The sequence below is a fragment of the Nerophis ophidion genome, linkage group LG01 (genome assembly GCF_033978795.1).
Source record: "Nerophis ophidion isolate RoL-2023_Sa linkage group LG01, RoL_Noph_v1.0, whole genome shotgun sequence".
Taxonomy (NCBI): Eukaryota; Metazoa; Chordata; class Actinopteri; order Syngnathiformes; family Syngnathidae; genus Nerophis; species Nerophis ophidion.
Genome location: NC_084611.1, coordinates 73,371,998 through 73,393,204, shown reverse-complemented (window position 1 = coordinate 73,393,204; position 21,207 = coordinate 73,371,998). Strand labels below are relative to the sequence as shown.

The following is a 21,207-nucleotide window of genomic DNA, read 5'->3' as shown; positions in this document are numbered from 1 at the left end:
TAGGCTATATATTTTTTTTTAACCTAAAAATCAGGGATTTTGACACTTGGCACCATTTTGCAAGTATGCTAACTGTTCCATTGTAATTCAGCTAAATTTTGAACCTAAAACATGGATTGTGGAACTTGGTGTTATCTGGCAGGTATGCTAATATTTCCCACGTAAGCATGCTGCATCTTATGGTAGAATTTTAGCTTATGTTGTACTTTTAAAATCATGGATTTTGATATTTGCGGCATCTTGTAAGTATGCTGTTCCCTTCTTAGCATGCTAATGTTAGCATGTTATTATGCTAACATAAACACACTATTTATTTTTTCATAGCTAATTTTGCCTTAGCTTTTAAGTTAACTTTGATGTTAACTTAACCAGAGGTTCACAACACAGATAGCAGGCCCTTCAAAATGTCTATGGGAATTTTTAAGTTCCATATTATGATTACAATAATGCTAAATTGGGTCTCAAAAGTAACAATGACAATATATCGGCAATAATTTGTGGGACAATATATTGTCCAGTAAACTTTATTATTGCCCTATGGTAAGCAGCAGTTCATATTTGCCTGAGCTACATATTGTGAGCGCATGTTCCCTCCTTTCTTGTCTGAATACACAGTTTACAAAGAGCTGATGCTGCGATTTTGTGTCTTCCCTGTGTACAAATATAGTCAGTGAGTTGCATTTTGGCAGTAGAGGCAACATCTGCCAAGTCAAATCCTTCCAAAAACGTACTCTCCACTTAATACAGAGCAGGGCTACCATTGCAAAATCAACATGAACAGTACTGCTGTTTATGAAGTCCTTACTGTCTCATACTGAATATGACAAATTATGTTCCAGCCAGCTCTCCCAGTTTTTGTTTTTTTAACGCTGTTTGACACAGCTGAGCCCCAAGTTGCCAACATAATGAGTGAGACCGATAAATGCGCACTCTTTAAATTGGGTTTAGGGGTTTGCCATACGTACAGTAAATTCTATCCACTTCATCACCTTCATCTTCCTCAACAAGTCACTTGTCATCTTGAAGGTATGCTTGGGCTCCTTCATTATATTGGAAAACTGCCATAGGGCCCAGCTGCTCACGGCACTGCTTTACAATGTCGCCGTCCATGTTGGCTGCCATTCTAGGAATGGCAGCACTCGTGCAGCATCAGACCATGGTGCCCCTTGGCATACCTTCGAGGACCCCCAGGGGTACGCGTATCCCCATATGAGAACCACTGAACTATATGATTTGCCTGAGTATCTAGAGAAGACAAAAACAAACATGTTATTATTCATAACCACCCCCCACAACTATGCCAAACTCTCCCCAAATAATTTGAGACACGTTTTGGGACATTTTGACAGGGAGGGGAGCCTGGATGACATCATCAAATGTAAAAAAGAAAAAGAAAAATGCATTTTAAAGTAACTTAAACTCTGTAAAACAGGGGTGTCAAACTCAAATACAGAGGGGGCCAACATTTAAAACGGAACAAAGCCGTGGGCCAAGGTTGAATAATTTAACCTTTTAATAGGGACCCAAACAATTTTTGCATTGAATATTGAACAAACAAGGCTTTTATAACTTTATAGTGACATGCAATGTCGAGTTTCAAATTATCCATCCATTTCCTACCGCTTGTCTCTTCTGGGGTCGTTGGAGCCTATCTCAGCTGCATTCAGGCGAAAGGTAGTGTACACCATGGACAAGTCACGATCTCATCACAGGGCCAACACAGATAGAGAGACAACATGCACACTCACATTCACACACTAGGGCCAATTTAGTGTTGCCAATCAACCTATCAATAATAATTTAAAAATATCAATGGCATATCAAATACAATTTAAATAAAAATTGTGGGGGGGGGGGCGGGTTTGGTGGTAGTGGGGGTGTATATTGTAGCATCCCGGAAGACTTAGTGCTGCAAGGGGTTCTGGGTATTACGTGTGTTACGGTGCAGATGTTCTCCCGAAATCTGTTAGTCATTCTTGTTTGGTGTGGCTTCACAGTGTGGCGCATATTTGTAACAGTGTTAAAGTTGTTTATATGGCCACCCTCAGTGTGACCTGTATGGCTGTTGACCAAGTATGCCTTGCATTCACTCGTGTGTGTTAAAGCCGCATATATTATGTGACTGGGCTGGCTGTTTGTATGGCAGAAAAGCGGACGTGACGACAGGTTGTAGAAGACGCTAAAGGTAATGCCTTCGAGGCTCGCCCCTAATATTGTTGTTCGGGCGGAAATCGGGAGAAATTCGGAAAAATGGTGGCCCCGGGAGATTTACGGGAGGGGCAGTGAAATTTACAGCGGCACCGCCCCTGTATAATACCGGCGGGCCAGCTCTAATCTTAATTTGATATTACCTCAAGGGCTAAATGATATTACACGGCGGGCCAAAGTTGGCCCGAGGGCCAAAGTTTGACACCCGTGCTGTAAAGGCACAAGAAACATTTTTTGCAGCACCAAATATCAGGACAAGTTTGGAAGATTTTGACAAGATATGGGGGCCTCCGTCGGGATCTGCGAGTCTTCACTTTGTGAGAGGTGGAAAGGAAGCGGATTTTGCGTCAAGGAAGAAAAAGAGAAAAATAGAAAGCAAGGAGGGGAAGCGGCATATGAGTCGCACATGGCCGCCGACATCAGTACGCTGCCCTGACAGACTGAAGACATTAAAAGTTGGAGGAAGTCAAAGCGAGGCAGGAGGGAGGAGAGAGGGGAGGGTTGGACGTCGGGGGGACAGGGTGACGGGGCGTCAGGAGTCGGCCGGGCTATGAAAAGGGGAAGTCTTCATGAAGAAAAGGAGTGAGAAGGAGGGAGAGTTGAAAGAGGAGAGGTTGATGTGGCTATTGGAGGTTGAATTATGGAGCGAGCCAGAATAGCCAGTAAGTCCACTCTCTTTTCTAACTTGTGTCCTATTTGAACACTTTGCATGAGTGGGAGGCAGCGTGCCGCATATTGCTGTTTCCATGCTGCTTCTCCCTTGATGGATCCTCTCATCGTAGCCTTAATCTGCACCAAACACTAACTCGCATATTGCTTGGAGCTCATGTGATGGGCTGTCATCAGCCACTTGGGAATGAGGAGCCCTAATCTTTTTGTGCAGAGTGGCTGCTTCCATGCTTGTCAATATGTGGACAGTGTTGAATAATCCCCACGCCTCCATAGGAGATTGGCTTGATTGTGAGGTTTATTTTAAGTTGCAAGGAAGCCATATGTCAGCTAAGTCTTCTGATGGACACGCGGCCCTGCATCCGAGATGTTTTTCTCTGTTGAGTCCCCTGCAACGGAACAATGTGTCGCCTGCACCGAGAGTTAATCCAAGTTCTTTACCCTGGTTAAATCCAGACTTCAAGCTGAGTGACTCTGCATGAAGTAGCGTTTAATTCAGCCGCTAATAAAGCAGCTTAGCTCCCGGGGCTAGACATCAACACATATATAAATGTGTAATGTATGTTTCAAATGTCCACTTGGTGTCAGTGTTGTAGTATGCACTACCTGTCAAATGTTCCATGTGGATGATTCATATTTTGCAATAAAGAGTTTTGTTTTTTCTTACATTTCTGGCAGGCAATACTTCCTCCAATATGTTTCTCCTGGGCTGGGCTACTTCCTGATTTTTAGACCTGTGTTGCCGTGGCACTGTTTGGACCCGTTGTCATGACAACACCACTGCTGTGTCATGAGTTTAGGTTTCTTAGCAGCAGCACTGGTTGTTAGTTTGGGCTAGTGTTTAAGTGTTTATTTTCCTCTGTACAAACAACACTTTCTCTTTAAACTCTACTGTAAAACTTCAGCTTTACAGATGACACGTCTGATCTGAGGACGGTATGTGGTTAATGGATGTACAAAACCCAAAACCAGTGAAGTTGGCACGTTGTGTAAATCGTAAATAAAAACAGAATACAATGATTTGCAAATCCTTTTCAATTTGTATTCAATTGATTAGACCAGTGATTCTCAACCTTTTTTCAGTGATGTACCCCCTGTGAACATTTTTTTTAATCCAAGTACCCCCTAATCAGAGCAAAGCATTTTTGGTTGAAAAAAAAAAGAGATAAAGAAGTAAAATACAGCACTATGTCATCAGTTTCTGATTTATTAAATTGTATAACAGTGCAAAAATATTGCTCACTTGTAGTGGTCTTTCTTGAACTATTTGGAAAATAAGATAGAAAAATAACTAAAACCTTGTTGAAAAATAAACAAGTGACTCAATTACAAATAAAGATTTCTACACATAGAAGTAATCAAATTAAAGTGCCCTCTTTGGGGATTGTAATAGAGATCAATCTTGATTCATGAACTTAATTCTAAACATTTCTTTACAAAAAAAGAAATCTTTATGGAACATGTCCACAAAAAATCTAGCTGTCAACACTGAATATTGCATTGTTGCATTTCTTTTCACAGTTTAATACTTCAACAAAGTATAAATGTAAGTTCATATTCAATAAATATATTTATAAAGGATTTATGCATTGATGCTATTTTTAGAATTTTTATAAAAAAATCTTACGTACCCCTTGGCAAACCTTCAAATATCCCCATTTGAGAACCACTGGAATAGACTGCAAATACAAGAACTGAGAAACTCAATTTATTTTTGCAAATAATCATTAACTTCGAATCTAATGGCAGCAAGACATTGCAAAAAAGTTGGCACAGGGGCATTTTTACCAATGTGTTACACAACCTTTCCTTTTAACAACACTCAGTAAACGTTTGGAAACTGAGAAGACCAATTTTTGAAGCTTTTCAGGTGGAATTCTTTCCCATGCTTGCTTGATGTACAGCTGAAATTGTTCAGCAGTCCGTGGTCTCTGTTGTGGTATTTTAAGCTTTATATTTCGCCACACATTTTCAATGGAAGACAGGCCTGTACTACAGGCAGGCCAGTCTAGTACCCACACTCTTTTACTATGAAAACGCGCTGTTGTAACACGTGGCTTGGCATTGTCTTGCTGAAATAAGCGGGGACATCCATGATAACTTTGCTTTGATGGATTTCTGAAGTGTTCCTGAGCCCATGTGGTTATATCCATTACACACTGATGTCGCTTTTTAATGCAGTACTGCCTGAGGGATCGAAGGTCCGTAATATCATCCGTAATATCATCCGTAATATCATCGCTTACGTGGAGTGATTCCTCAATATTCTCCGAACTTTTTAATGATATTACGGACTGTAGTTGGTGAAATGTTTTTCTTAAACTGTCGGACCATTTGCTCACTCATTTGTTTACAAAGTGGTGACCCTCGCGCCATCCTTGTTTGTGAATGACTGAGCATTTCATGGAAGCTGCTTTTATACCCAATTATGGCACCCACCTGTTCCCAATTTGCCTGTTCACCTGTGGGATGTTTCAAATAAATGTTTGATGAGCATTTGTGCCAGCTATTTTGAAACATGTTGCAGGCATCACATTCCAAATAGGCTAATATTGGCAAAAAATAGCAAGGTTTTCCAGTTCGAAGGTTAAGTACCTTTTTTTGCACCTATTCAATTGAATATAAGTTGGAAATTATTTGAAAATTAATGAATTCTCATTTTATTTATTATTTACTCAACGTGCCAACTTCAGTGGTTTGGGGGTTTGTAGTAGCGTGGTATCAGTCAAAGTAAAAGTACACCTATTTGAGGTGATTAACTGAAGTATGGCTCATAGTTTTGGAGAAAATAACGTGTTTAAAGTAGGGATGTTCCAATCAGGCTTAGATGCTGCAACCACGATACGATCAGCCAGGAGTGAGTTTGACTAATACAGATCACATGTATTTCTGTTACTGTAGTATATATTCATGGAGAGTGCTATTGGCAGTTTTACAATATCAAGACCACATTTAAAATAATACATTTTTATATATTAATACATACTAAATACTATGAGAGGTAGGGAAAATTATGGATTATTCTATGCATCACAATTAGAACATGAGCGATTCACAAATCAATTATGTTAAAGTAATAGTATGTGAGACTTGCTGGGCATAGTGATGCCGGATTCGTTCTTCCATGGATGCGTTCGGGCAAGAACACAGCGTAAGGTAAGAAATAAAGATTTATTTAACTAAAAAACAGGCTAAGAACAAAAACACTGGTGCTAGGCAGAAATGGCAAACAAAAGGCGATAGCATGGGAGTTAGGGAAACAAACAGAAACACCAACACTTGGCACAAAGGCGCAAAAAGGGAAAACAAAAACAACTAGCATGAGAGCTAGGGATAAACAAAGCATAGCGCGAAAGCTAGCGAGGAGATACAAAAAAAGCAGTCGTCACTTGTTGCATGAAAGCAAATTAGGATCCGAGGTCGAATGAACAAAAAGGGTTGGCTTAAGTAAGGACGGTGATTAACAAAACCGGTGTGCCTCAACAGCGGGCAGCAGGTGGAACTAATAATAAACCATGGTGGCAGAGCAAACAGGAAATAAGGAAGTCAAATAATAGAATTTGATATAAAAAGGAACAAAGCTAAAATATGGTATGATCCGGGCATCGGATCATAACATAGTAGTCTACATCAGGGGTTCTTAAATTTATGACATCGGGGCCCAAGTTTTCCAATACAGAGGGGCCATGGGCCCTCTCAAATATTAAAACTGAATTAATGATTTTATACTCGTTCATTTTAATCATATTAAATAATTAGATTTAACCAATTTACTGTTTAAAACCTTGCCAATTGATGTGAAAGCATGTGGTGATCACAAAAATAATATTAATTTAACACATAAACCTGAGGCTGAGGTCAGGTTGATTAGAAAAATAAGTACTAACCAAATATGCTGCATAAGAAAAGACTCATAAATAAGCAATTAAAAGTACCTTTACATACAATCATGTTGTAAAAAAAAAAACTGAATTAATAATGAATATGTTTCTAAACTAAAATGTCAAAATTTAAGTGCAAAGGAAAATACAGCTTCACCACGTTAGTCATAATTTCCAGCTTCTCCATGATTTTAGTTACAGGCTTTTTCTGTTTGATATTGTCATTACTGCCACAAGTGGTGGAAGAGTGTATTACAACTGAGCCCTGCTGCGGCCATTAGGGAACAACAGCTGAGAAACATATATTTCTCAACAATGGTTGAGAAACACTGGTCTACCTAACAACAAGGAAGTGTTTTAAGTTTAGGGGAAAAATCCCAATATGACCCCTTTAAAACCTTTTGGGTGTCCAGGGAATTATTATTGATTATATTGAGTTTGTAAAACATGAACAAAAACAACAAAATTTGATTCGACCTAAAATAGCATCTGTTAATATTTCCCTTAGCTACAGATTGTGAGCGCATGTTTCCTCATTTTTTTAGTCTGAATACAGAGTTTACAAAGAGCTGATAGGGCTGTTTTATCTCTCCTGTGTGTACAAATATAGTCACTGAGTTGCAATTTTGCAATAGAAGCAACATCTGCCAGGTCAAACCCTTCCCAAACTTATTTTCCACTTAATACAGGGTAGAGATACCAGTGTCAAATCAACAAGAGTGCTGCTGTTTGTGAAGTACATTCTGTCTCACGATAAGGAATTGTGCCAGCTCTCCCTGTCCTTGCTATGCTGTTTGACACAGCTGAGCCCCAAGTTGCCAAAATAGTGAGACTGATAAATGTACATTCTTTAAATTGGGCTTGGAGGTGGACTGTACAGTAAAATCTATCCCAGGGGTAGGTAACCTATGGCTCTCGAGGCAGATGGGGCTCCTTTGATGGCCGCATCTGGCTCTCAGATAAATCTTAGCTGAAATTGCTTAACACGATAAGTAATGAATATTTCAGCTGGTAATCACAGTTTTGATTGATTGATTGATTGATTGAAACTTTTATAAGTAGATTGCACAATACAGTACATAATCCATACAATTGACCACTAATTGGTGAAATGGTTTTTCAACTTGTTTAATTTGGGGTCCACGTAAATCAATTCATGGTACGCGTTAAAAACAACATTAAAAAAATAAAACATTCTCATGCATTTTAATCCGTCCATCCGTTTTCTACCCCACCGGTTCAAGAAGTCGCATTAAGAAGTATTTTATTTATTATTGGTTAGTTTCAGAATAACAATGTTATTAAAAAGAATAGGAAACTTATTATGCTCCAAAATTGTTGGTCTTACTTAAAAATGCACGCATTTAGTTGTACTCGGTGTTAATAAATATTATATGGCTCTCACAGAAATACATTTTAAAATATTTGGCTTTCATGGCTCTCTCAGCCAAAAAAGTTCCCGACCCCTGATCTATCCACTCCACCACCTCCATCTTCCTCAGCAAGAGGGGTTTGTCAGGGGTTTGTCTTAAAATGAAAAAAACAACCTCATTACTCTTGCACAGGGATGTCAAACATGCGGCCCGCGGACAGGTTCAATCCGGCCCACGAGATGAGTTTGCTAAATGTAAAAGTGAGCTGCATTTTGAAATGAAAGAAACTGCTGGTCTAAATGTGTCCACTGGATGTCGCAATAGCAATTCTGTTAGGCAAGCAAATAGTTCATACCAGGGTGAGCAAGTATACATAGCAAGAGGTACATGGTAAAGTGTGGCTTTAAAACAAAGAGAAGTAAAACCAACACTTAAAATGCTGCATGAGACACTGCACATCGATATAGTTCTGTGAAAATGATTGTATTCTGTGCAAATTGAAAGAACGTGAATAATGGAAATGACAAATCAGGTAGTAAAAACATAAAATCATTTTTATTTATGCTATTTATTTTTATTTTTTTGTCAAGATGATTATTTGCTTGTTCTATTTTGGGCCGAAGTCCATTCATCCATCCATCCATCTTCTTCCGCTTATCCCAGGTCGGGTCGCGGTGGCAGCAGCCTAAGCAGGGAAGCCCAGACTTCCCTCTCCCCAGCCACTTCGTCTAGCTCTTCCCGGGGGATCCCAAGGCGTTCCAAGGCCAGCCGGGAGACATAGTCTTCCCAACGTGTCCTGGGTCTTCCCCGTGGCCTCCTACCGGTTGGAGGTGCCCTAAACACCTCCCTCGGGAGCCGTTCGGGTGGCATCCTGACCAGATGCCCGAACCACCTCATCTGGCTCCTCTCGATGTGGAGGAGCAGCGGCTTTACTTTGAGTTCCTCCCGGATGACAGAGCTTCTCACCCTATCTCTAAGGGAGAGCCCTGCCACACGGCAGAGGAAACTCATTTCGGCCGCTTGTACCCGTGATCTTATCCTTTCGGTCATGACCCAAAGCTCATGACCGTAGGTGAGGATGGGAACGTAGATCGACTGGTAAATAGGTTTTCCTCCATGCAGCCCCTGAGCTACAATGACTTTGACACCCTTGCTCTAGCATCAACCATATAGTGGTACTTAATGTACCATTGCTATCGGCACCTCTAATTTATGGATCGATCCGCCCACTTTCAGTATGTGTTGTTTGCTGACTGTGAAAATGTTGACATGCCAACAATTGTTACTATATTATCCACGCTTGTCATGATCCGTCTGCCGGGTCATGTTTTGTTGAGTTTGATATCTCCGTAGCTGTTGGTGAATTGTGTTTCAGCACCCTTGTTTGTGTTCTTGGTTGCCATGTGTTCCAATTTTTGTCACTTGCTTCTGATTAGTGGTCGGGACGCTCACCTGTTCCTGGTCATTAATCAGAGAGATATTTATTCCTGCCTTGCACCATACCCTGTCTGGCAGTCTTGTTCGCAATACGCAATTTGGGTATTTTATTTTCTTGAGAGCTTAGAATTACAAGTTTCTTGCTCCGTTGTTGGCTAGTCTACTACTTTTACTTTGTTATTTGTATAAATCATCCTTCTTACCTGCATGTTGCTTCTGTACATCCTTCTGCATCTTGGGGAAACGACCACCGCAAAATCATGGGGGTCCGAACGTGACAACGCTCTGTGTAATCAAGGCTATTTCTGAGCCATGTGTACGTTAGTAAACCTCACTCCCTGACGACCTCAAGAGCAGTGTTGGCTATCGGGTTGACAGACCGGGCTTTTAGCTTAGGAGCTAGCACGCTCTTCTCTCATGGCGGCAGCCCAGGTTCGAGTCCCTGGCAAAACAGGAAACAGGGACTAAAACCACACAGGTTTTAGTCCACGGAAAGGATTGACAGATTGACAGATTGGACTCTTAATAATCTACTTGTTATATTCCTGTTAGTAACTACTTACTTTCTGCTGCAATGCGGTTCCACCGAGAATTCTTAAAGTTTACTGAGTACTTATTTTTTGGTGTTGTTTAAAGCTATGAAGAAGGAGCTGAGCCGGAAGGCAAAGCTCTCAATTTTCCGGTCGATCTACGTTCCCATCCTCACCTATGGTCATGAGCTTTGGGTCATGACTGAAAGGATAAGATCACGGGTACAAGCGGCCGAAATGAGTTTCCTCTGACGCGTGGCGGAGTTCTCCCTCAGAGATAGGGTGAGAAGCTCTGCCATCCGGGAGGAACTCAAAGTAAAGCCGCTGCTCCTCCACATCGAGAGGAGCCAGATGAGGTGGCTCGGGCATCTGGTCAGGATGCCACCCGAACACCTCCCTAGGGAGGTGTTTAGGGCACGTCCAATCGGTAGGAGGCCACGGGGAAGACCCAGGACACGTTGGGAAGACTATGTCTCCCGGCTGGCCTTGGAACGCCTCGGGATCCCCCAGGAAGAGCTACACGAAGTGGTTGAGGAGAGGGAAGTCTGGGCTTCCCTGGTTAGGCTGCTGCCCCCGCGACCCGACCTCGGATAAGCGGAAGATGATGGATGGATGGTTTAAAGCTATGAGCATGCATGCTCCAGGCTTGCTGTCATTGTGTAAAATGTTTAGCCTGGTCCTCCAGTCTTGATAATGATACTGAAAATACTAAAAATGCAGTTTATTTGCCAAAATGTTAAAAAAAAGCCTAAAAGGGCCTTATTATGCAGAGCCAACTTTTCTTATTGGTACCTGCTGTTGTATATTTGGGACCCGCATAAGTCCCATCCATCCATCTTCAACCGCATATCCGGAATCGGGTCGCAGGGACAACAGCTCCAGCAGAGACCCCCAGACTTCCCTCTCCAGAGCAACATTAGCAACTTCCTCCTGGGGGATCCCGATGCATAAGTCCCGAAAATTTGAAATCAAACCTCGGAGTCATTGTTGAGATATTTATACAAAACAATCTTGCTTTCCTTCATGCAATCTCTGAATGAGCCGTTTGGAACAAATATTGTCCTGTGAAGTGTTTCACACCGGTGACATCAGAGCATTATCCATATATGCCGTGAGTTTACCCAAAGTTCTTTGGGGGAATCCGCCATAGTAGTCTATACTGTGGTTATTAAAGGGGAACATTATCACAATTTCAAAAGGGTTAAAAACAATAAAAATCAGTTCCCAGTGGCATGTTGTATTTGTTTGTTTTTTAAAAAATTTTACACATCCCGGAATATCCCTAAAAAAAGCTTTAAAGTTCTTGATTTTTGCTATTTGCGATGCGACTGTCCATTTCCCTGTGACGTCATACAGTGCTGCCAATGTAAACAAACAATGGCGAATACCACAGCAAGATATAGCGACATTAGCTCGGATTCAGACTCAGATTTCAGCTGCTTAAGCGATTCAACAGATTACGCATGTATTGAAACGGATGGTTGGAGTATGAAAGTACTGAAGAAGAAACTGAAGCTATTGAGCGAATAGCTATTGACGCTATTCATAGCCATAGCATGGCCGAATAGCTGCGTTAGCATCGCCGATAAAATGTGCGGACCAAACGATCAGGACTTTCGCATCTTGTGACACTGGAGCAACGTAAATCCGTCGTTTGGTAAGTGTTTTTTTCGCATTAAATGTGGGCGGATGGAAACGTAATATAGTTGCAAATGCATCTGCAGGTTATCCATACATCTCTGTGCCATGTCTGCTTTAGCACCGCCGGTAAATAGCATGTTAGCATCGATTAGCGTAGTATGTTAGCATCGATTAGCTGGCAGTCAACAACATCAACAAAACTCACCTTTGTGATTACTGTGACTTTATCGTTACAAATGCATCTGCAGGTTATCGATACATCTCTGTGCCATGTCTGCTTTAGCACCGCCGGTAAATAGTATGTTAGCGTCGATTAGCGTAGCATGTTAGCATCGATTAACTGGCAGTCACGCTGCGACCAAATATGTCCGATTAGCAAATAAGTCAACATCAACAAAACTCACCTTTGTGATTTTGTTGAATTTATCGTTGCAAATGCATTTGCAGGTTATCCATACATCTCTGTGCCATGTCTGTCATCGCCGGTAAAATGTGGAGACACTTTGGTACATTCAACGGGGGTCTGGTGGCAGACACTTTCGCATATTCGGGCCAGTGGTGCAACTTGAATCCCTCTCTGTTAGTGTTGTTACACCCTCCGACAACACACCGACGAGGCATGATGTCTCCAAAGTTCCAAAAAATAGTTGAAAAAACGGGAAAATAACAGAGCTGAGACCCAATGTTTACCAATGTCACATTCTGACGTCATACCCTCCAGAGCGATAAACAGAAAGGCGTTTATTTCGGCAAAATTCACCCATTTAGAGTTCGGAAATCGGTAAAAAAAATATATGGTCTTTTTTCTGCACCATCAAGGTATATTTTGACGCTTGCATAGGTCTGGTGATAATGTTCCCCTTTAAGCTCTTTTTTTTCCATTATCCTCTTGCTGTGGGGCAGATTGGCTCGCACATGCACATGCATCCTCCGCTGTTGCCATGTCTAATACAAAGTACTTTGTCAGTAACCTTGATATGGAAACTTTAAAAACTGCAACATGTCAGGACTAGGACTATGGCGCGGTTTGTTTTCCCATGGTGCAAAGCGACTGAACTGGACAAGGCAAATACATGATTTTAATCTTAACTCAAAAGCTACAAACAAAAAGCGCTCGCAGTGGAGGCACGAAACTTAACGGAGGGAACAAAACTAATACTTTATCATAAACTATGAACATAAAAACAACACTTTCTGTGACATGAGCAAAGCAGCATGAACAATGAACATCAGTACGAACTTGGACAGAGCAAAAACAAGAGTGAATCAAGGGTGATGTTGCCAGGCCGACTACCTGACAACTATGGCTTAAATAATAGTGATGTGATTATTGACAGGTGCGTGAGTCCAAACAAATCAGGTGCAACTAATGGTCCTCATGGTGAAAAAACAAGGGAGCGTAAACAGCTACTAAGAGTCCAAAAAAACAACAGAACAGAACCAAACAAAACATGATCACAAAGACATGACACAACATGGATGATGGGGGGATGAATCTGTCAAAGTGGAGGCACGTACACACAACGGCCAACAAGAGAAAACGACTTGAAGATGGTCTATAAAACATAATCCACGCTACATTTTGACAAAAGAACCACCATTACATGTTATTTAGACCACAGGGAAGTGTTTTAAATACAGAAAAAAATATCTAAATAAATGACCCTTTAAGCGAGCGGCTGCACACTGTGTAAGGTGACACATAATGAGCTGTTAGCCGATGGTCAACTGGGGGACTAAAGATAAATATAGTGTCAGATGAAGTAGATTGGTGTTTTTGATTGACATTTAATCAATCAATCAATGTTTATTTATACAGCCCTAAATCACAAATGTCTCAAAGGTCTGTACAAACCACTACGACGACAACATCCTCGGAAGAACTCACATAATGGTAAGGAAAACTCACACCCAGTGGGACGCCAGTGACAATGATGACTAAGAGAACCTTGGAGAGGACCATCATATGTGGGCAACCTTCCACCCCCCCCCCCCCCTCCCCTCCCCACCCCCCAGGGGACCGAAAGCAATGGATGTCGAGCGGGTCTAACATGATACTGTGAAAGATCAATCCATGGTGGCTCCAACACAGCCGCAAGAGTTCAGTTCAAAGCGGATCCAAGACAGCAGCGAGGAAACCATCCCAAGCGGAGTCGGATCAGCAGCGTAGAGATGTCCCCAACCGATACACAGGCAAGCGGTCCATCCTGGGTCCCGACGAGCGGTCCATCCTGGGTCTCGACTCTGGACAGCCAGTATTTCATCCATGGCCATCGGACCGGACCCCCACCGCAAGGGAGGGGGGGTCAGAGGAGAAAAAGAAAAGAAGCGGCAGATCAACTGGTCTAAAAAGGAGGTCTATTTAAAGGCTAGAGTATACAAATGAGTTTTAAGGTGAGACTTAAATGCTTCTACTGAGGTAGCATGTCGAACTATTACCGGAAGGGCATTCCAGAGTACTGGAGCCCGAACGGAAAACGCTCTATAGCCCGCAGACTTTTTTTGGGCTTTAGGAATCACTAATAAGCCGGAGTCCTTTGAACGCAGATTTCTTGCCGGGACATATGGTACAATACAATCGGCAAGATAGGATGGAGCTAGACTGTGTAGTATTTTATACGTAAGTAGTAAAACCTTAAAGTCACATCTTAAGTGCACAGGAAGCAAGTGCAGGTGAGCCAGTACAGGCGTAATATGATCAAACTTTCTTGTTCTTGTCAAAAGTCTAGCAGCCGCATTTTGTACCAACTGTAATCTTTTAATGCTAGACATGGGGAGACCCGAAAATAATACGTTTCAGTAATCGAGGCGAGACGTAACAAACGCATGGATAATGATCTCAGCGTCTTTAGTGGACAAAATGGAGCGAATTTTAGCGATATTACGGAGATAAAAGAAGGACGTTTTAGTAACGCTTTTAATGTGTGACTCAAAGGAGAGAGTTCGGTTACAGATAATACCCAGATTCTTTACAGAGTCGCCTTGTTAAATTATTTGGTTGTCAAATGTTACAGTTGTATTATTAAATAGAGGTCGGTGTCTAGCAGGACCGATAATCAGCATTTTCATTTTTTTGGCGTTGAGTTGCAAAAAGTTAATCATCCATTATTAATTTCATTAAGACACGCCTCCAGCTGACTACAATCCGCCGTGTTGGTCAGCTTTAGGGGCATGTAGAGTTGGGCGTCATCAGCATAACAGTGAAAGCTAACACCGTATTTGCGTATAACGTCACCCAGCTTTTAAATGTCACCTGGGTGACATTTAAAAGCTTTAATCGGCAATGGCGATCGCATACTTTTTCTAGATTAATTCTTAGTTTAAAGCACCATTGACTTAAAATGCTTGTTCTTCCCTCTAGCAGTGGACATATGTGCATTTGTATATGCATGTGTTTATCCATTATTCATTCTAAATGAGTTCATATAAGCACCAACATAAATAAAAGCTGCACCTGGCCTTGAATGGGCACATAATGGCTTCCTTCATAATCATAATCTCAGTGTGAAGGAAACCACGGACGTCACCCAGTTCAGCATGTTCCATAAAAGAGGTGTAGAGGATATCCTTTTAGGAGTTAACGCCTCACACTTGTACTGTTGCACTCCCACCGTCTCTTATATTCTTTTAATTGGACTTAAGAATGGCGATAAGCCTGATTTCTCTGCTGTCCGTCACGCACAGGCAGGATGTGCGACATTGTTCAGTGTGATGGAAACACAAATGATGTCAGGCGAGCGCCTCACTGACTGACAGCGACCTCAGCTGACCGCTGTGGGTGCTCTGAGAAAATAACCAGAAATACTAAATTAGTGCCAATGTATGACTCAGTTAATTCCTGATCGGTTGCAAGCAGCAGGTGTTTCACATTTTGTGCACTTTGTGCATGACATGCCAGTTTCATAGCGTTTGTGACAACACACGTTGAAGCAACTTGATCTTTATTATGCCTTTATGCCTTCCATCCATCTTCTATTTGGCTTGCCCTCAGTAGGTCACAGGTGAGCTGAAGCCTATCACACTTTACATCCTTGATCACATGTGTCAAACTCAAGGACAGGGGGCCAGATTTGGCCTGCCACATCATTTTATGTGGCTCGAGAAAGCCTAGAAATATGTGTCAATAAAGTACTTTATCTTTTCTAACTAAATGTTTTTTTTTTTCCTTTTTGACATAACAAATAAATGTACATCATGCAGCTGCATGTTTTTGAAACTTTATTATCTACTAATGCAACAAAATTAGAGCTGTCTAAAAATGTATTTTTTACCGATATCTGATATTCCGATATTGTCCAACCCTTAATTACCGATTCCGATATCAACCGATACCGATATATACAGTCGTGGAATTAACACATTACAGGGAACATATTCACCATTAATTAGTTGCTTATTAAAGTAACAAATACTTAACTTAGAGTTATTTGGACACTAGGGGATCATATAAGGGTGAGGGTTGGGGCTACTAATAAGAGATAATTCTGAGCTTATTGAGGGAAGACCCTTGGTCAATGGCTTACTGGTTGTATAATAAAGCCATGCAGAATAAGACATTAATAAGTACTTAATTATGACTAATTAAGAGCCAATATGTTACTATTTTGCATGTTAATAAGCAACTAATTAATGTGAATATGTTCCCCATATTAAAGTGTTTCCAGTATTTACCTTGTAGATTGTCACTGAAGGCATCAAAACTATGAATGAGCACATGTGGAATTATGTATTTAACAAAAAAAGGTGAAATAACTGTATGTTTATATAATATATATATATATGCCCTGCGATGAGGTGGCGACTTGTCCAGGGTGTACCCTGCCTTCCGCCCGATTGTAGCTGAGATAGGCGCCAGCACCCCCCGCGACCCCAAAAGGGAATAAGCGGTAGAAAATGGATGGATATATATATATATATATATATACATATATATATATATATATACATGTATGTATGTATATATATATTATTTTATATTTAATTTGTTTATAATGTTTTATTTTCTAGTTTCTTCAAAATAGCCACCCTTTGCTCTGAATACTGCTTTGCAGGCTCTTGGCATTCTCTCGATGAGCTTTAAGCACATCTGTGAAGTGAAAACCATTTCAGGTGAGTACCTCTTGAAGCTCATCGAGAGAATGCCAAGAGTGTGCGAAAAAGTAATCGGAGCAAAGGGTGGCTATTTTTAAGAAACTAGAATATAAAACATGTTTTCAGTTATTTCTCCTTTGTTTGTTAAGTAGATAACTCCACATGTCTTCATTCGTAGTGGTGATGCCTTCAGAGACAATCTACAATGTAAATAATCATGAAAATAAAGAAAACCCATTGAATGAGGAGAAGGTGTGTCCAAACTTTTGGCCTGTACTGTATACTGTGATCCAGTTTTCAGTCATATTGAGCACTAGCAAACACACCAGTCCACCAATGCAGTGGTTTTCCAATGGGGGTATGCGTACCCCCGGGTAGTACTTGAAGGTATGCCAAGGGGTACGTGAGATTTTTTAAAAAATATTCTAAAAATAGCAACAATTCACAAATCATTTATAAATATATTTATTGAATAATACTTCAACAAAAAATGAATGTGAGTTCATAAACTGTGAAAAGAAATACAACAATGCAATATTCAGTGTTGACAGCTAGATTTTTTGTGGACATGTTCCATAAATATTTATTTTAAAGATTTCTTTTTTTGTGAATACATTTTTAGAATTAAAAGCCTACTGAAATGAGATTTTCTTATTTAAACGGGGATAGCAGGTCCATTCAATGTGTCATACTTGATCATTTCGCAATTGTGACAGGTTTGTGTCGTGGAGTCTTCAGGACCGAAGGATCACAGCAGGAGTTCAAGTTGACAATTCTTTTTAATCTTTTTACACACAATATTTCTTCTTTTGTTTGTTCCCAAAAGGATTTTCTTTTCATTTTTAATTTTCACAACAGTTCATCTTCTTCGTTCACTCCCCAAGTCTTTTCAGTCTTAGTTCGTTCACTCACAAAGTTTTTAACTCGCTCAGTCCTCCCACAACCCTTCTGGCGTCCTCAGCACCTCCTGGGTCCTTCTGGCTTTTCAGCCGGCTCCTGTGCATGCCATTGCCAGCAGGCGGCGCTTGACCACGCCCCGCCTCCCACAGCGATATTGCCATATTTTTGCTGAAAGGATTTAGTAGAGAACATCCACGATAAAGTTTGCAACTTTTGGTGCTAACAGAAAAGCCCTGCTTCTACCGGAAGTCGCATACGATGACGTCACCTGTTGATGGCTCCTCACATCTTCACATTGTTTTTAATGGGAGCCTCCAACAAAAAGAGCTATTCGGACCGAGAAAACGACAATTTTCCCATTAATTTGAGCGAGGATGAAAGATTTGTGTTTGAGGATATTGATAGCGACGGACTAGAAAGAAAAAAATTTAGTTAAAAAAACAAAACGTGATTTTATTGGGACGGATTCAGATGTTTTTAGACACATTTACTAGGATAATTCTGGGAAATCCCTTATCTTTCTATTGTGTTGCTAGTGTTTTAGTGAGTTAAATAGTACCTGATAGTCAGAAGTGTGTGTCCACGGGTGTCTTGAGGCCAGTGTCTGATGGAAGTCAACGGCAGCTCTATGGACGGCACAAGCTCAGCTGATCTCCGGTAAGAGGCGACTTTTTACCACAACTTTCTCACTGAAAACTGCTGGTTGACATTTGGTCGGGATCCATGTTCGCTTGACCGCTCTGATCCATAGGAAAACTTCACCTCCGGGAATTTTAAACAAGGAACCACCGTGTGTTTGTGTGGCTAAAGGCTAAAGCTTCCCATCTCCATCTTTCTACTTTGACTTCTCCAATATTAATTGAACAAATTGCAAAAGATTCAGCAACACAGATGACCAAAATACTGTGTAATTATGTGGTTAAAGCAGACGACTTTTAGCTGTGTGTGTGCGCAGCGCTAATATTTCCTAACAGTCCATGACGTCCCGCGTACACGTCATCTTTCCGCGACGTTTTCAACAAACTCCCGGGAAATTTAAAATTGCAATTTAGTCAACGAAAAAGGCCGTATTGGCATGTGTTGCAATGTTAATATTTGATCATTGATATATAAACTGTCAGACTGCATGGTCGGTAGTAGTGGGTTTCAGTAGGCCTTTAAGTTCATGAATCCAGATGGATCTCTATTACAATCCCCAAAGAGGACACTTTAAGTTGATGATTACTTCTATGTGTAGAAATCTTTATTTATAATTGAATCACTAGTTTATTTTTCAACAAGTTTGTAGTTATTTTGATATCTTTTTTTCTAAATCGTTCATAAAGACCACTACAAATGAGCAACATTTTGCACTGTTATACAATTTAATAAATCAGAAACTGATGACATAGTGCTGCATTTTACTTCTTTATCTCTTTTTTTCAACTAAAAATGGTTTGATCTGATTAGGGGGTACTTGAATTAAAAACATTTTCACAGGGGGTACATCACTGAAAAAAGGTTGAGAACCACTGCACCAATGATTTGACCTGAGCGCTGACCATATAGCAGCCCGCAGGCAACCATCTGTGTTTATATTCCCTTGTCCTAATTCGAACTGCATTACATGTTTTGGCAAAAATAATCACATTTTAGAATATCACTAACTGTGCAAGCATATTGTCTACCATTCCACATCAAACACACGCCCACACAACATTACCAGCAATGACACAAAAGACAAACTTTGTGTCACTATGCTAAGTAGTTTTGGTTTGGCGAAATGTACCCTTCAGACACTCAAACACAACTCCCAAGCACGTGTGTATACATGCACATTTTCACTTGACACACACACACACACACACACACACACACACACACACACACACACACACACACACACACACACACACACACACACACACACACACACACACTCGCTTCCCCACATGTTGTTTTGGAGCTTTTCCTCATTCTGTCGCTCAGCATTGCCTTGCAGCCAGTGTGTGTTCCTGTTTACATAAACACACACTGGCTGTAAAAGAGTGCATTTCACACTCACTGTATGTTTTTGTTATAATTGACTGCTGCTAAAAAAACCTTGTGGTGCAGCTTTTACAACACAAGTCAGATTGGACGGCGTTGTGCTGATGGGCTGCACACTCAGTCGCAACTAAGTACAGTGTGTATTTATATGCTGCATGCAGTACGCACCAATGTAACTGTGTTATCTACTCAGCTCCCAGTGCACATGTATGTTAAGCAGGGTGCATGCCAAAACACACAAACTATAAATGTGCACGCACAGCTGCAAGATATATGGCGCATGTTATGCATACTCCAATAAAAACCAAAACATAAAGATTTTTGAAGGGACAGATGTTCTCCCGTGGTTAAATCTCGAATACTGCTATTTACCCCGTGACATTTTCTGTTCCTCGTCAAGAGACACCTCGCCAGCGACTGCACCATAAACACACAAGGTTTCTGTGTTTTTTCTGAGGTGCCATTGACCTGTCAGGTGTTAAAAGGTGCATTTGGCGTCTTATTAGCGTCCACTACAACGACGTCTTATTTGTTTTTTGCTCCAATGGCTTTGCAGCCTATTAAAGCCACAGCTGCGACTGCTTGTTTGTTATAGAAACGCTATTGTGATACAGTCGCAATCAAAAGTTTACATACACTTGTAAAGAACATAATGTCATGGTTGTCTTCAGTTTCCAATACTTTCTACAACTCTTATTTTTTTGTGATAGAGTGATTGGAGCACATACTTGTTGGTCACAAAAAACATTCATGAAGTTTGGTTCTTGTTGTTGTTTTATCTGACCACAGAACTTTCCTCCAGAAGGTATTATCTTTGTCCATGTCATGTCAGATGAAACAAAAATTGAGCTGTTTGGCCATAATACCCAGCAGTATGTTTGGAGGAGAAAAGTTGAGGCCTTGATTCCCAGGAACACCAACCCCACCGTCATGCATGGTGGTGGTAGTATTATGCTCTGGGCCTGTTTTGCTGCCAATGGAACTGGTGCTTTAAATGGGACAATGAAAAAGGAGGATTACATCCAATCCTTCAGGACAACCTAAATTCATCAACCCGGAGGTTGGGTCTTGGGTGCAGTTGGATGTTCCAACAGGAAAATGACCCCAAACACATGTCAAAAGTGGTAACGGAATGGTTAAATTAGGCTAAAATTAAAGTTTTGGAATGGCCTTCCCAAAGTCCTGACTATGGACAATGCCGAAGAAACAAGTTCATGTCAGAAAACCAACACACTTAGCTGAACTGCACCAATTGTGTCAAGAGGAGTGGTCAAAAATTCAACCAGAAGTTTGTGGATGGCTCCCAAAAGCGCCTTATTGCAGTGAAACTTGCCAAGGGACATGAAACTATATATTAACATTGCTGTACGTATACTTTTGACCCAGCAGATTTGCTCACATTTTCAGTAGACCCCTAATAAATTCATAAAAGAAACAAACTTCATTAAT

The 21,207-nt window shown here is 40.9% G+C and overlaps 1 protein-coding gene across 3 annotated transcripts in view; it reads left to right on the top strand.

The window, feature by feature from the left end:
* LOC133559232 (septin-9-like) overlaps positions 1-21,207 on the top strand; it is a 236,503-nt gene that overhangs the window by 47,510 nt on the left and 167,786 nt on the right. Inside the window, exon 1 of one of the 3 annotated variants that reach the window (XM_061910807.1) lies at positions 2,718-2,870. The exons of 1 other annotated variant lie outside the window; for it this stretch is intronic. In XM_061910807.1, the coding sequence (XP_061766791.1) occupies positions 2,849-2,870 (22 nt within the window). In that variant the 5' untranslated portion in view covers positions 2,718-2,848. Of the gene's footprint in view, positions 1-2,717; positions 2,871-21,207 lie in introns of those variants that run through there. One more of the 3 variants, XM_061910840.1, reaches the window with a different exon arrangement.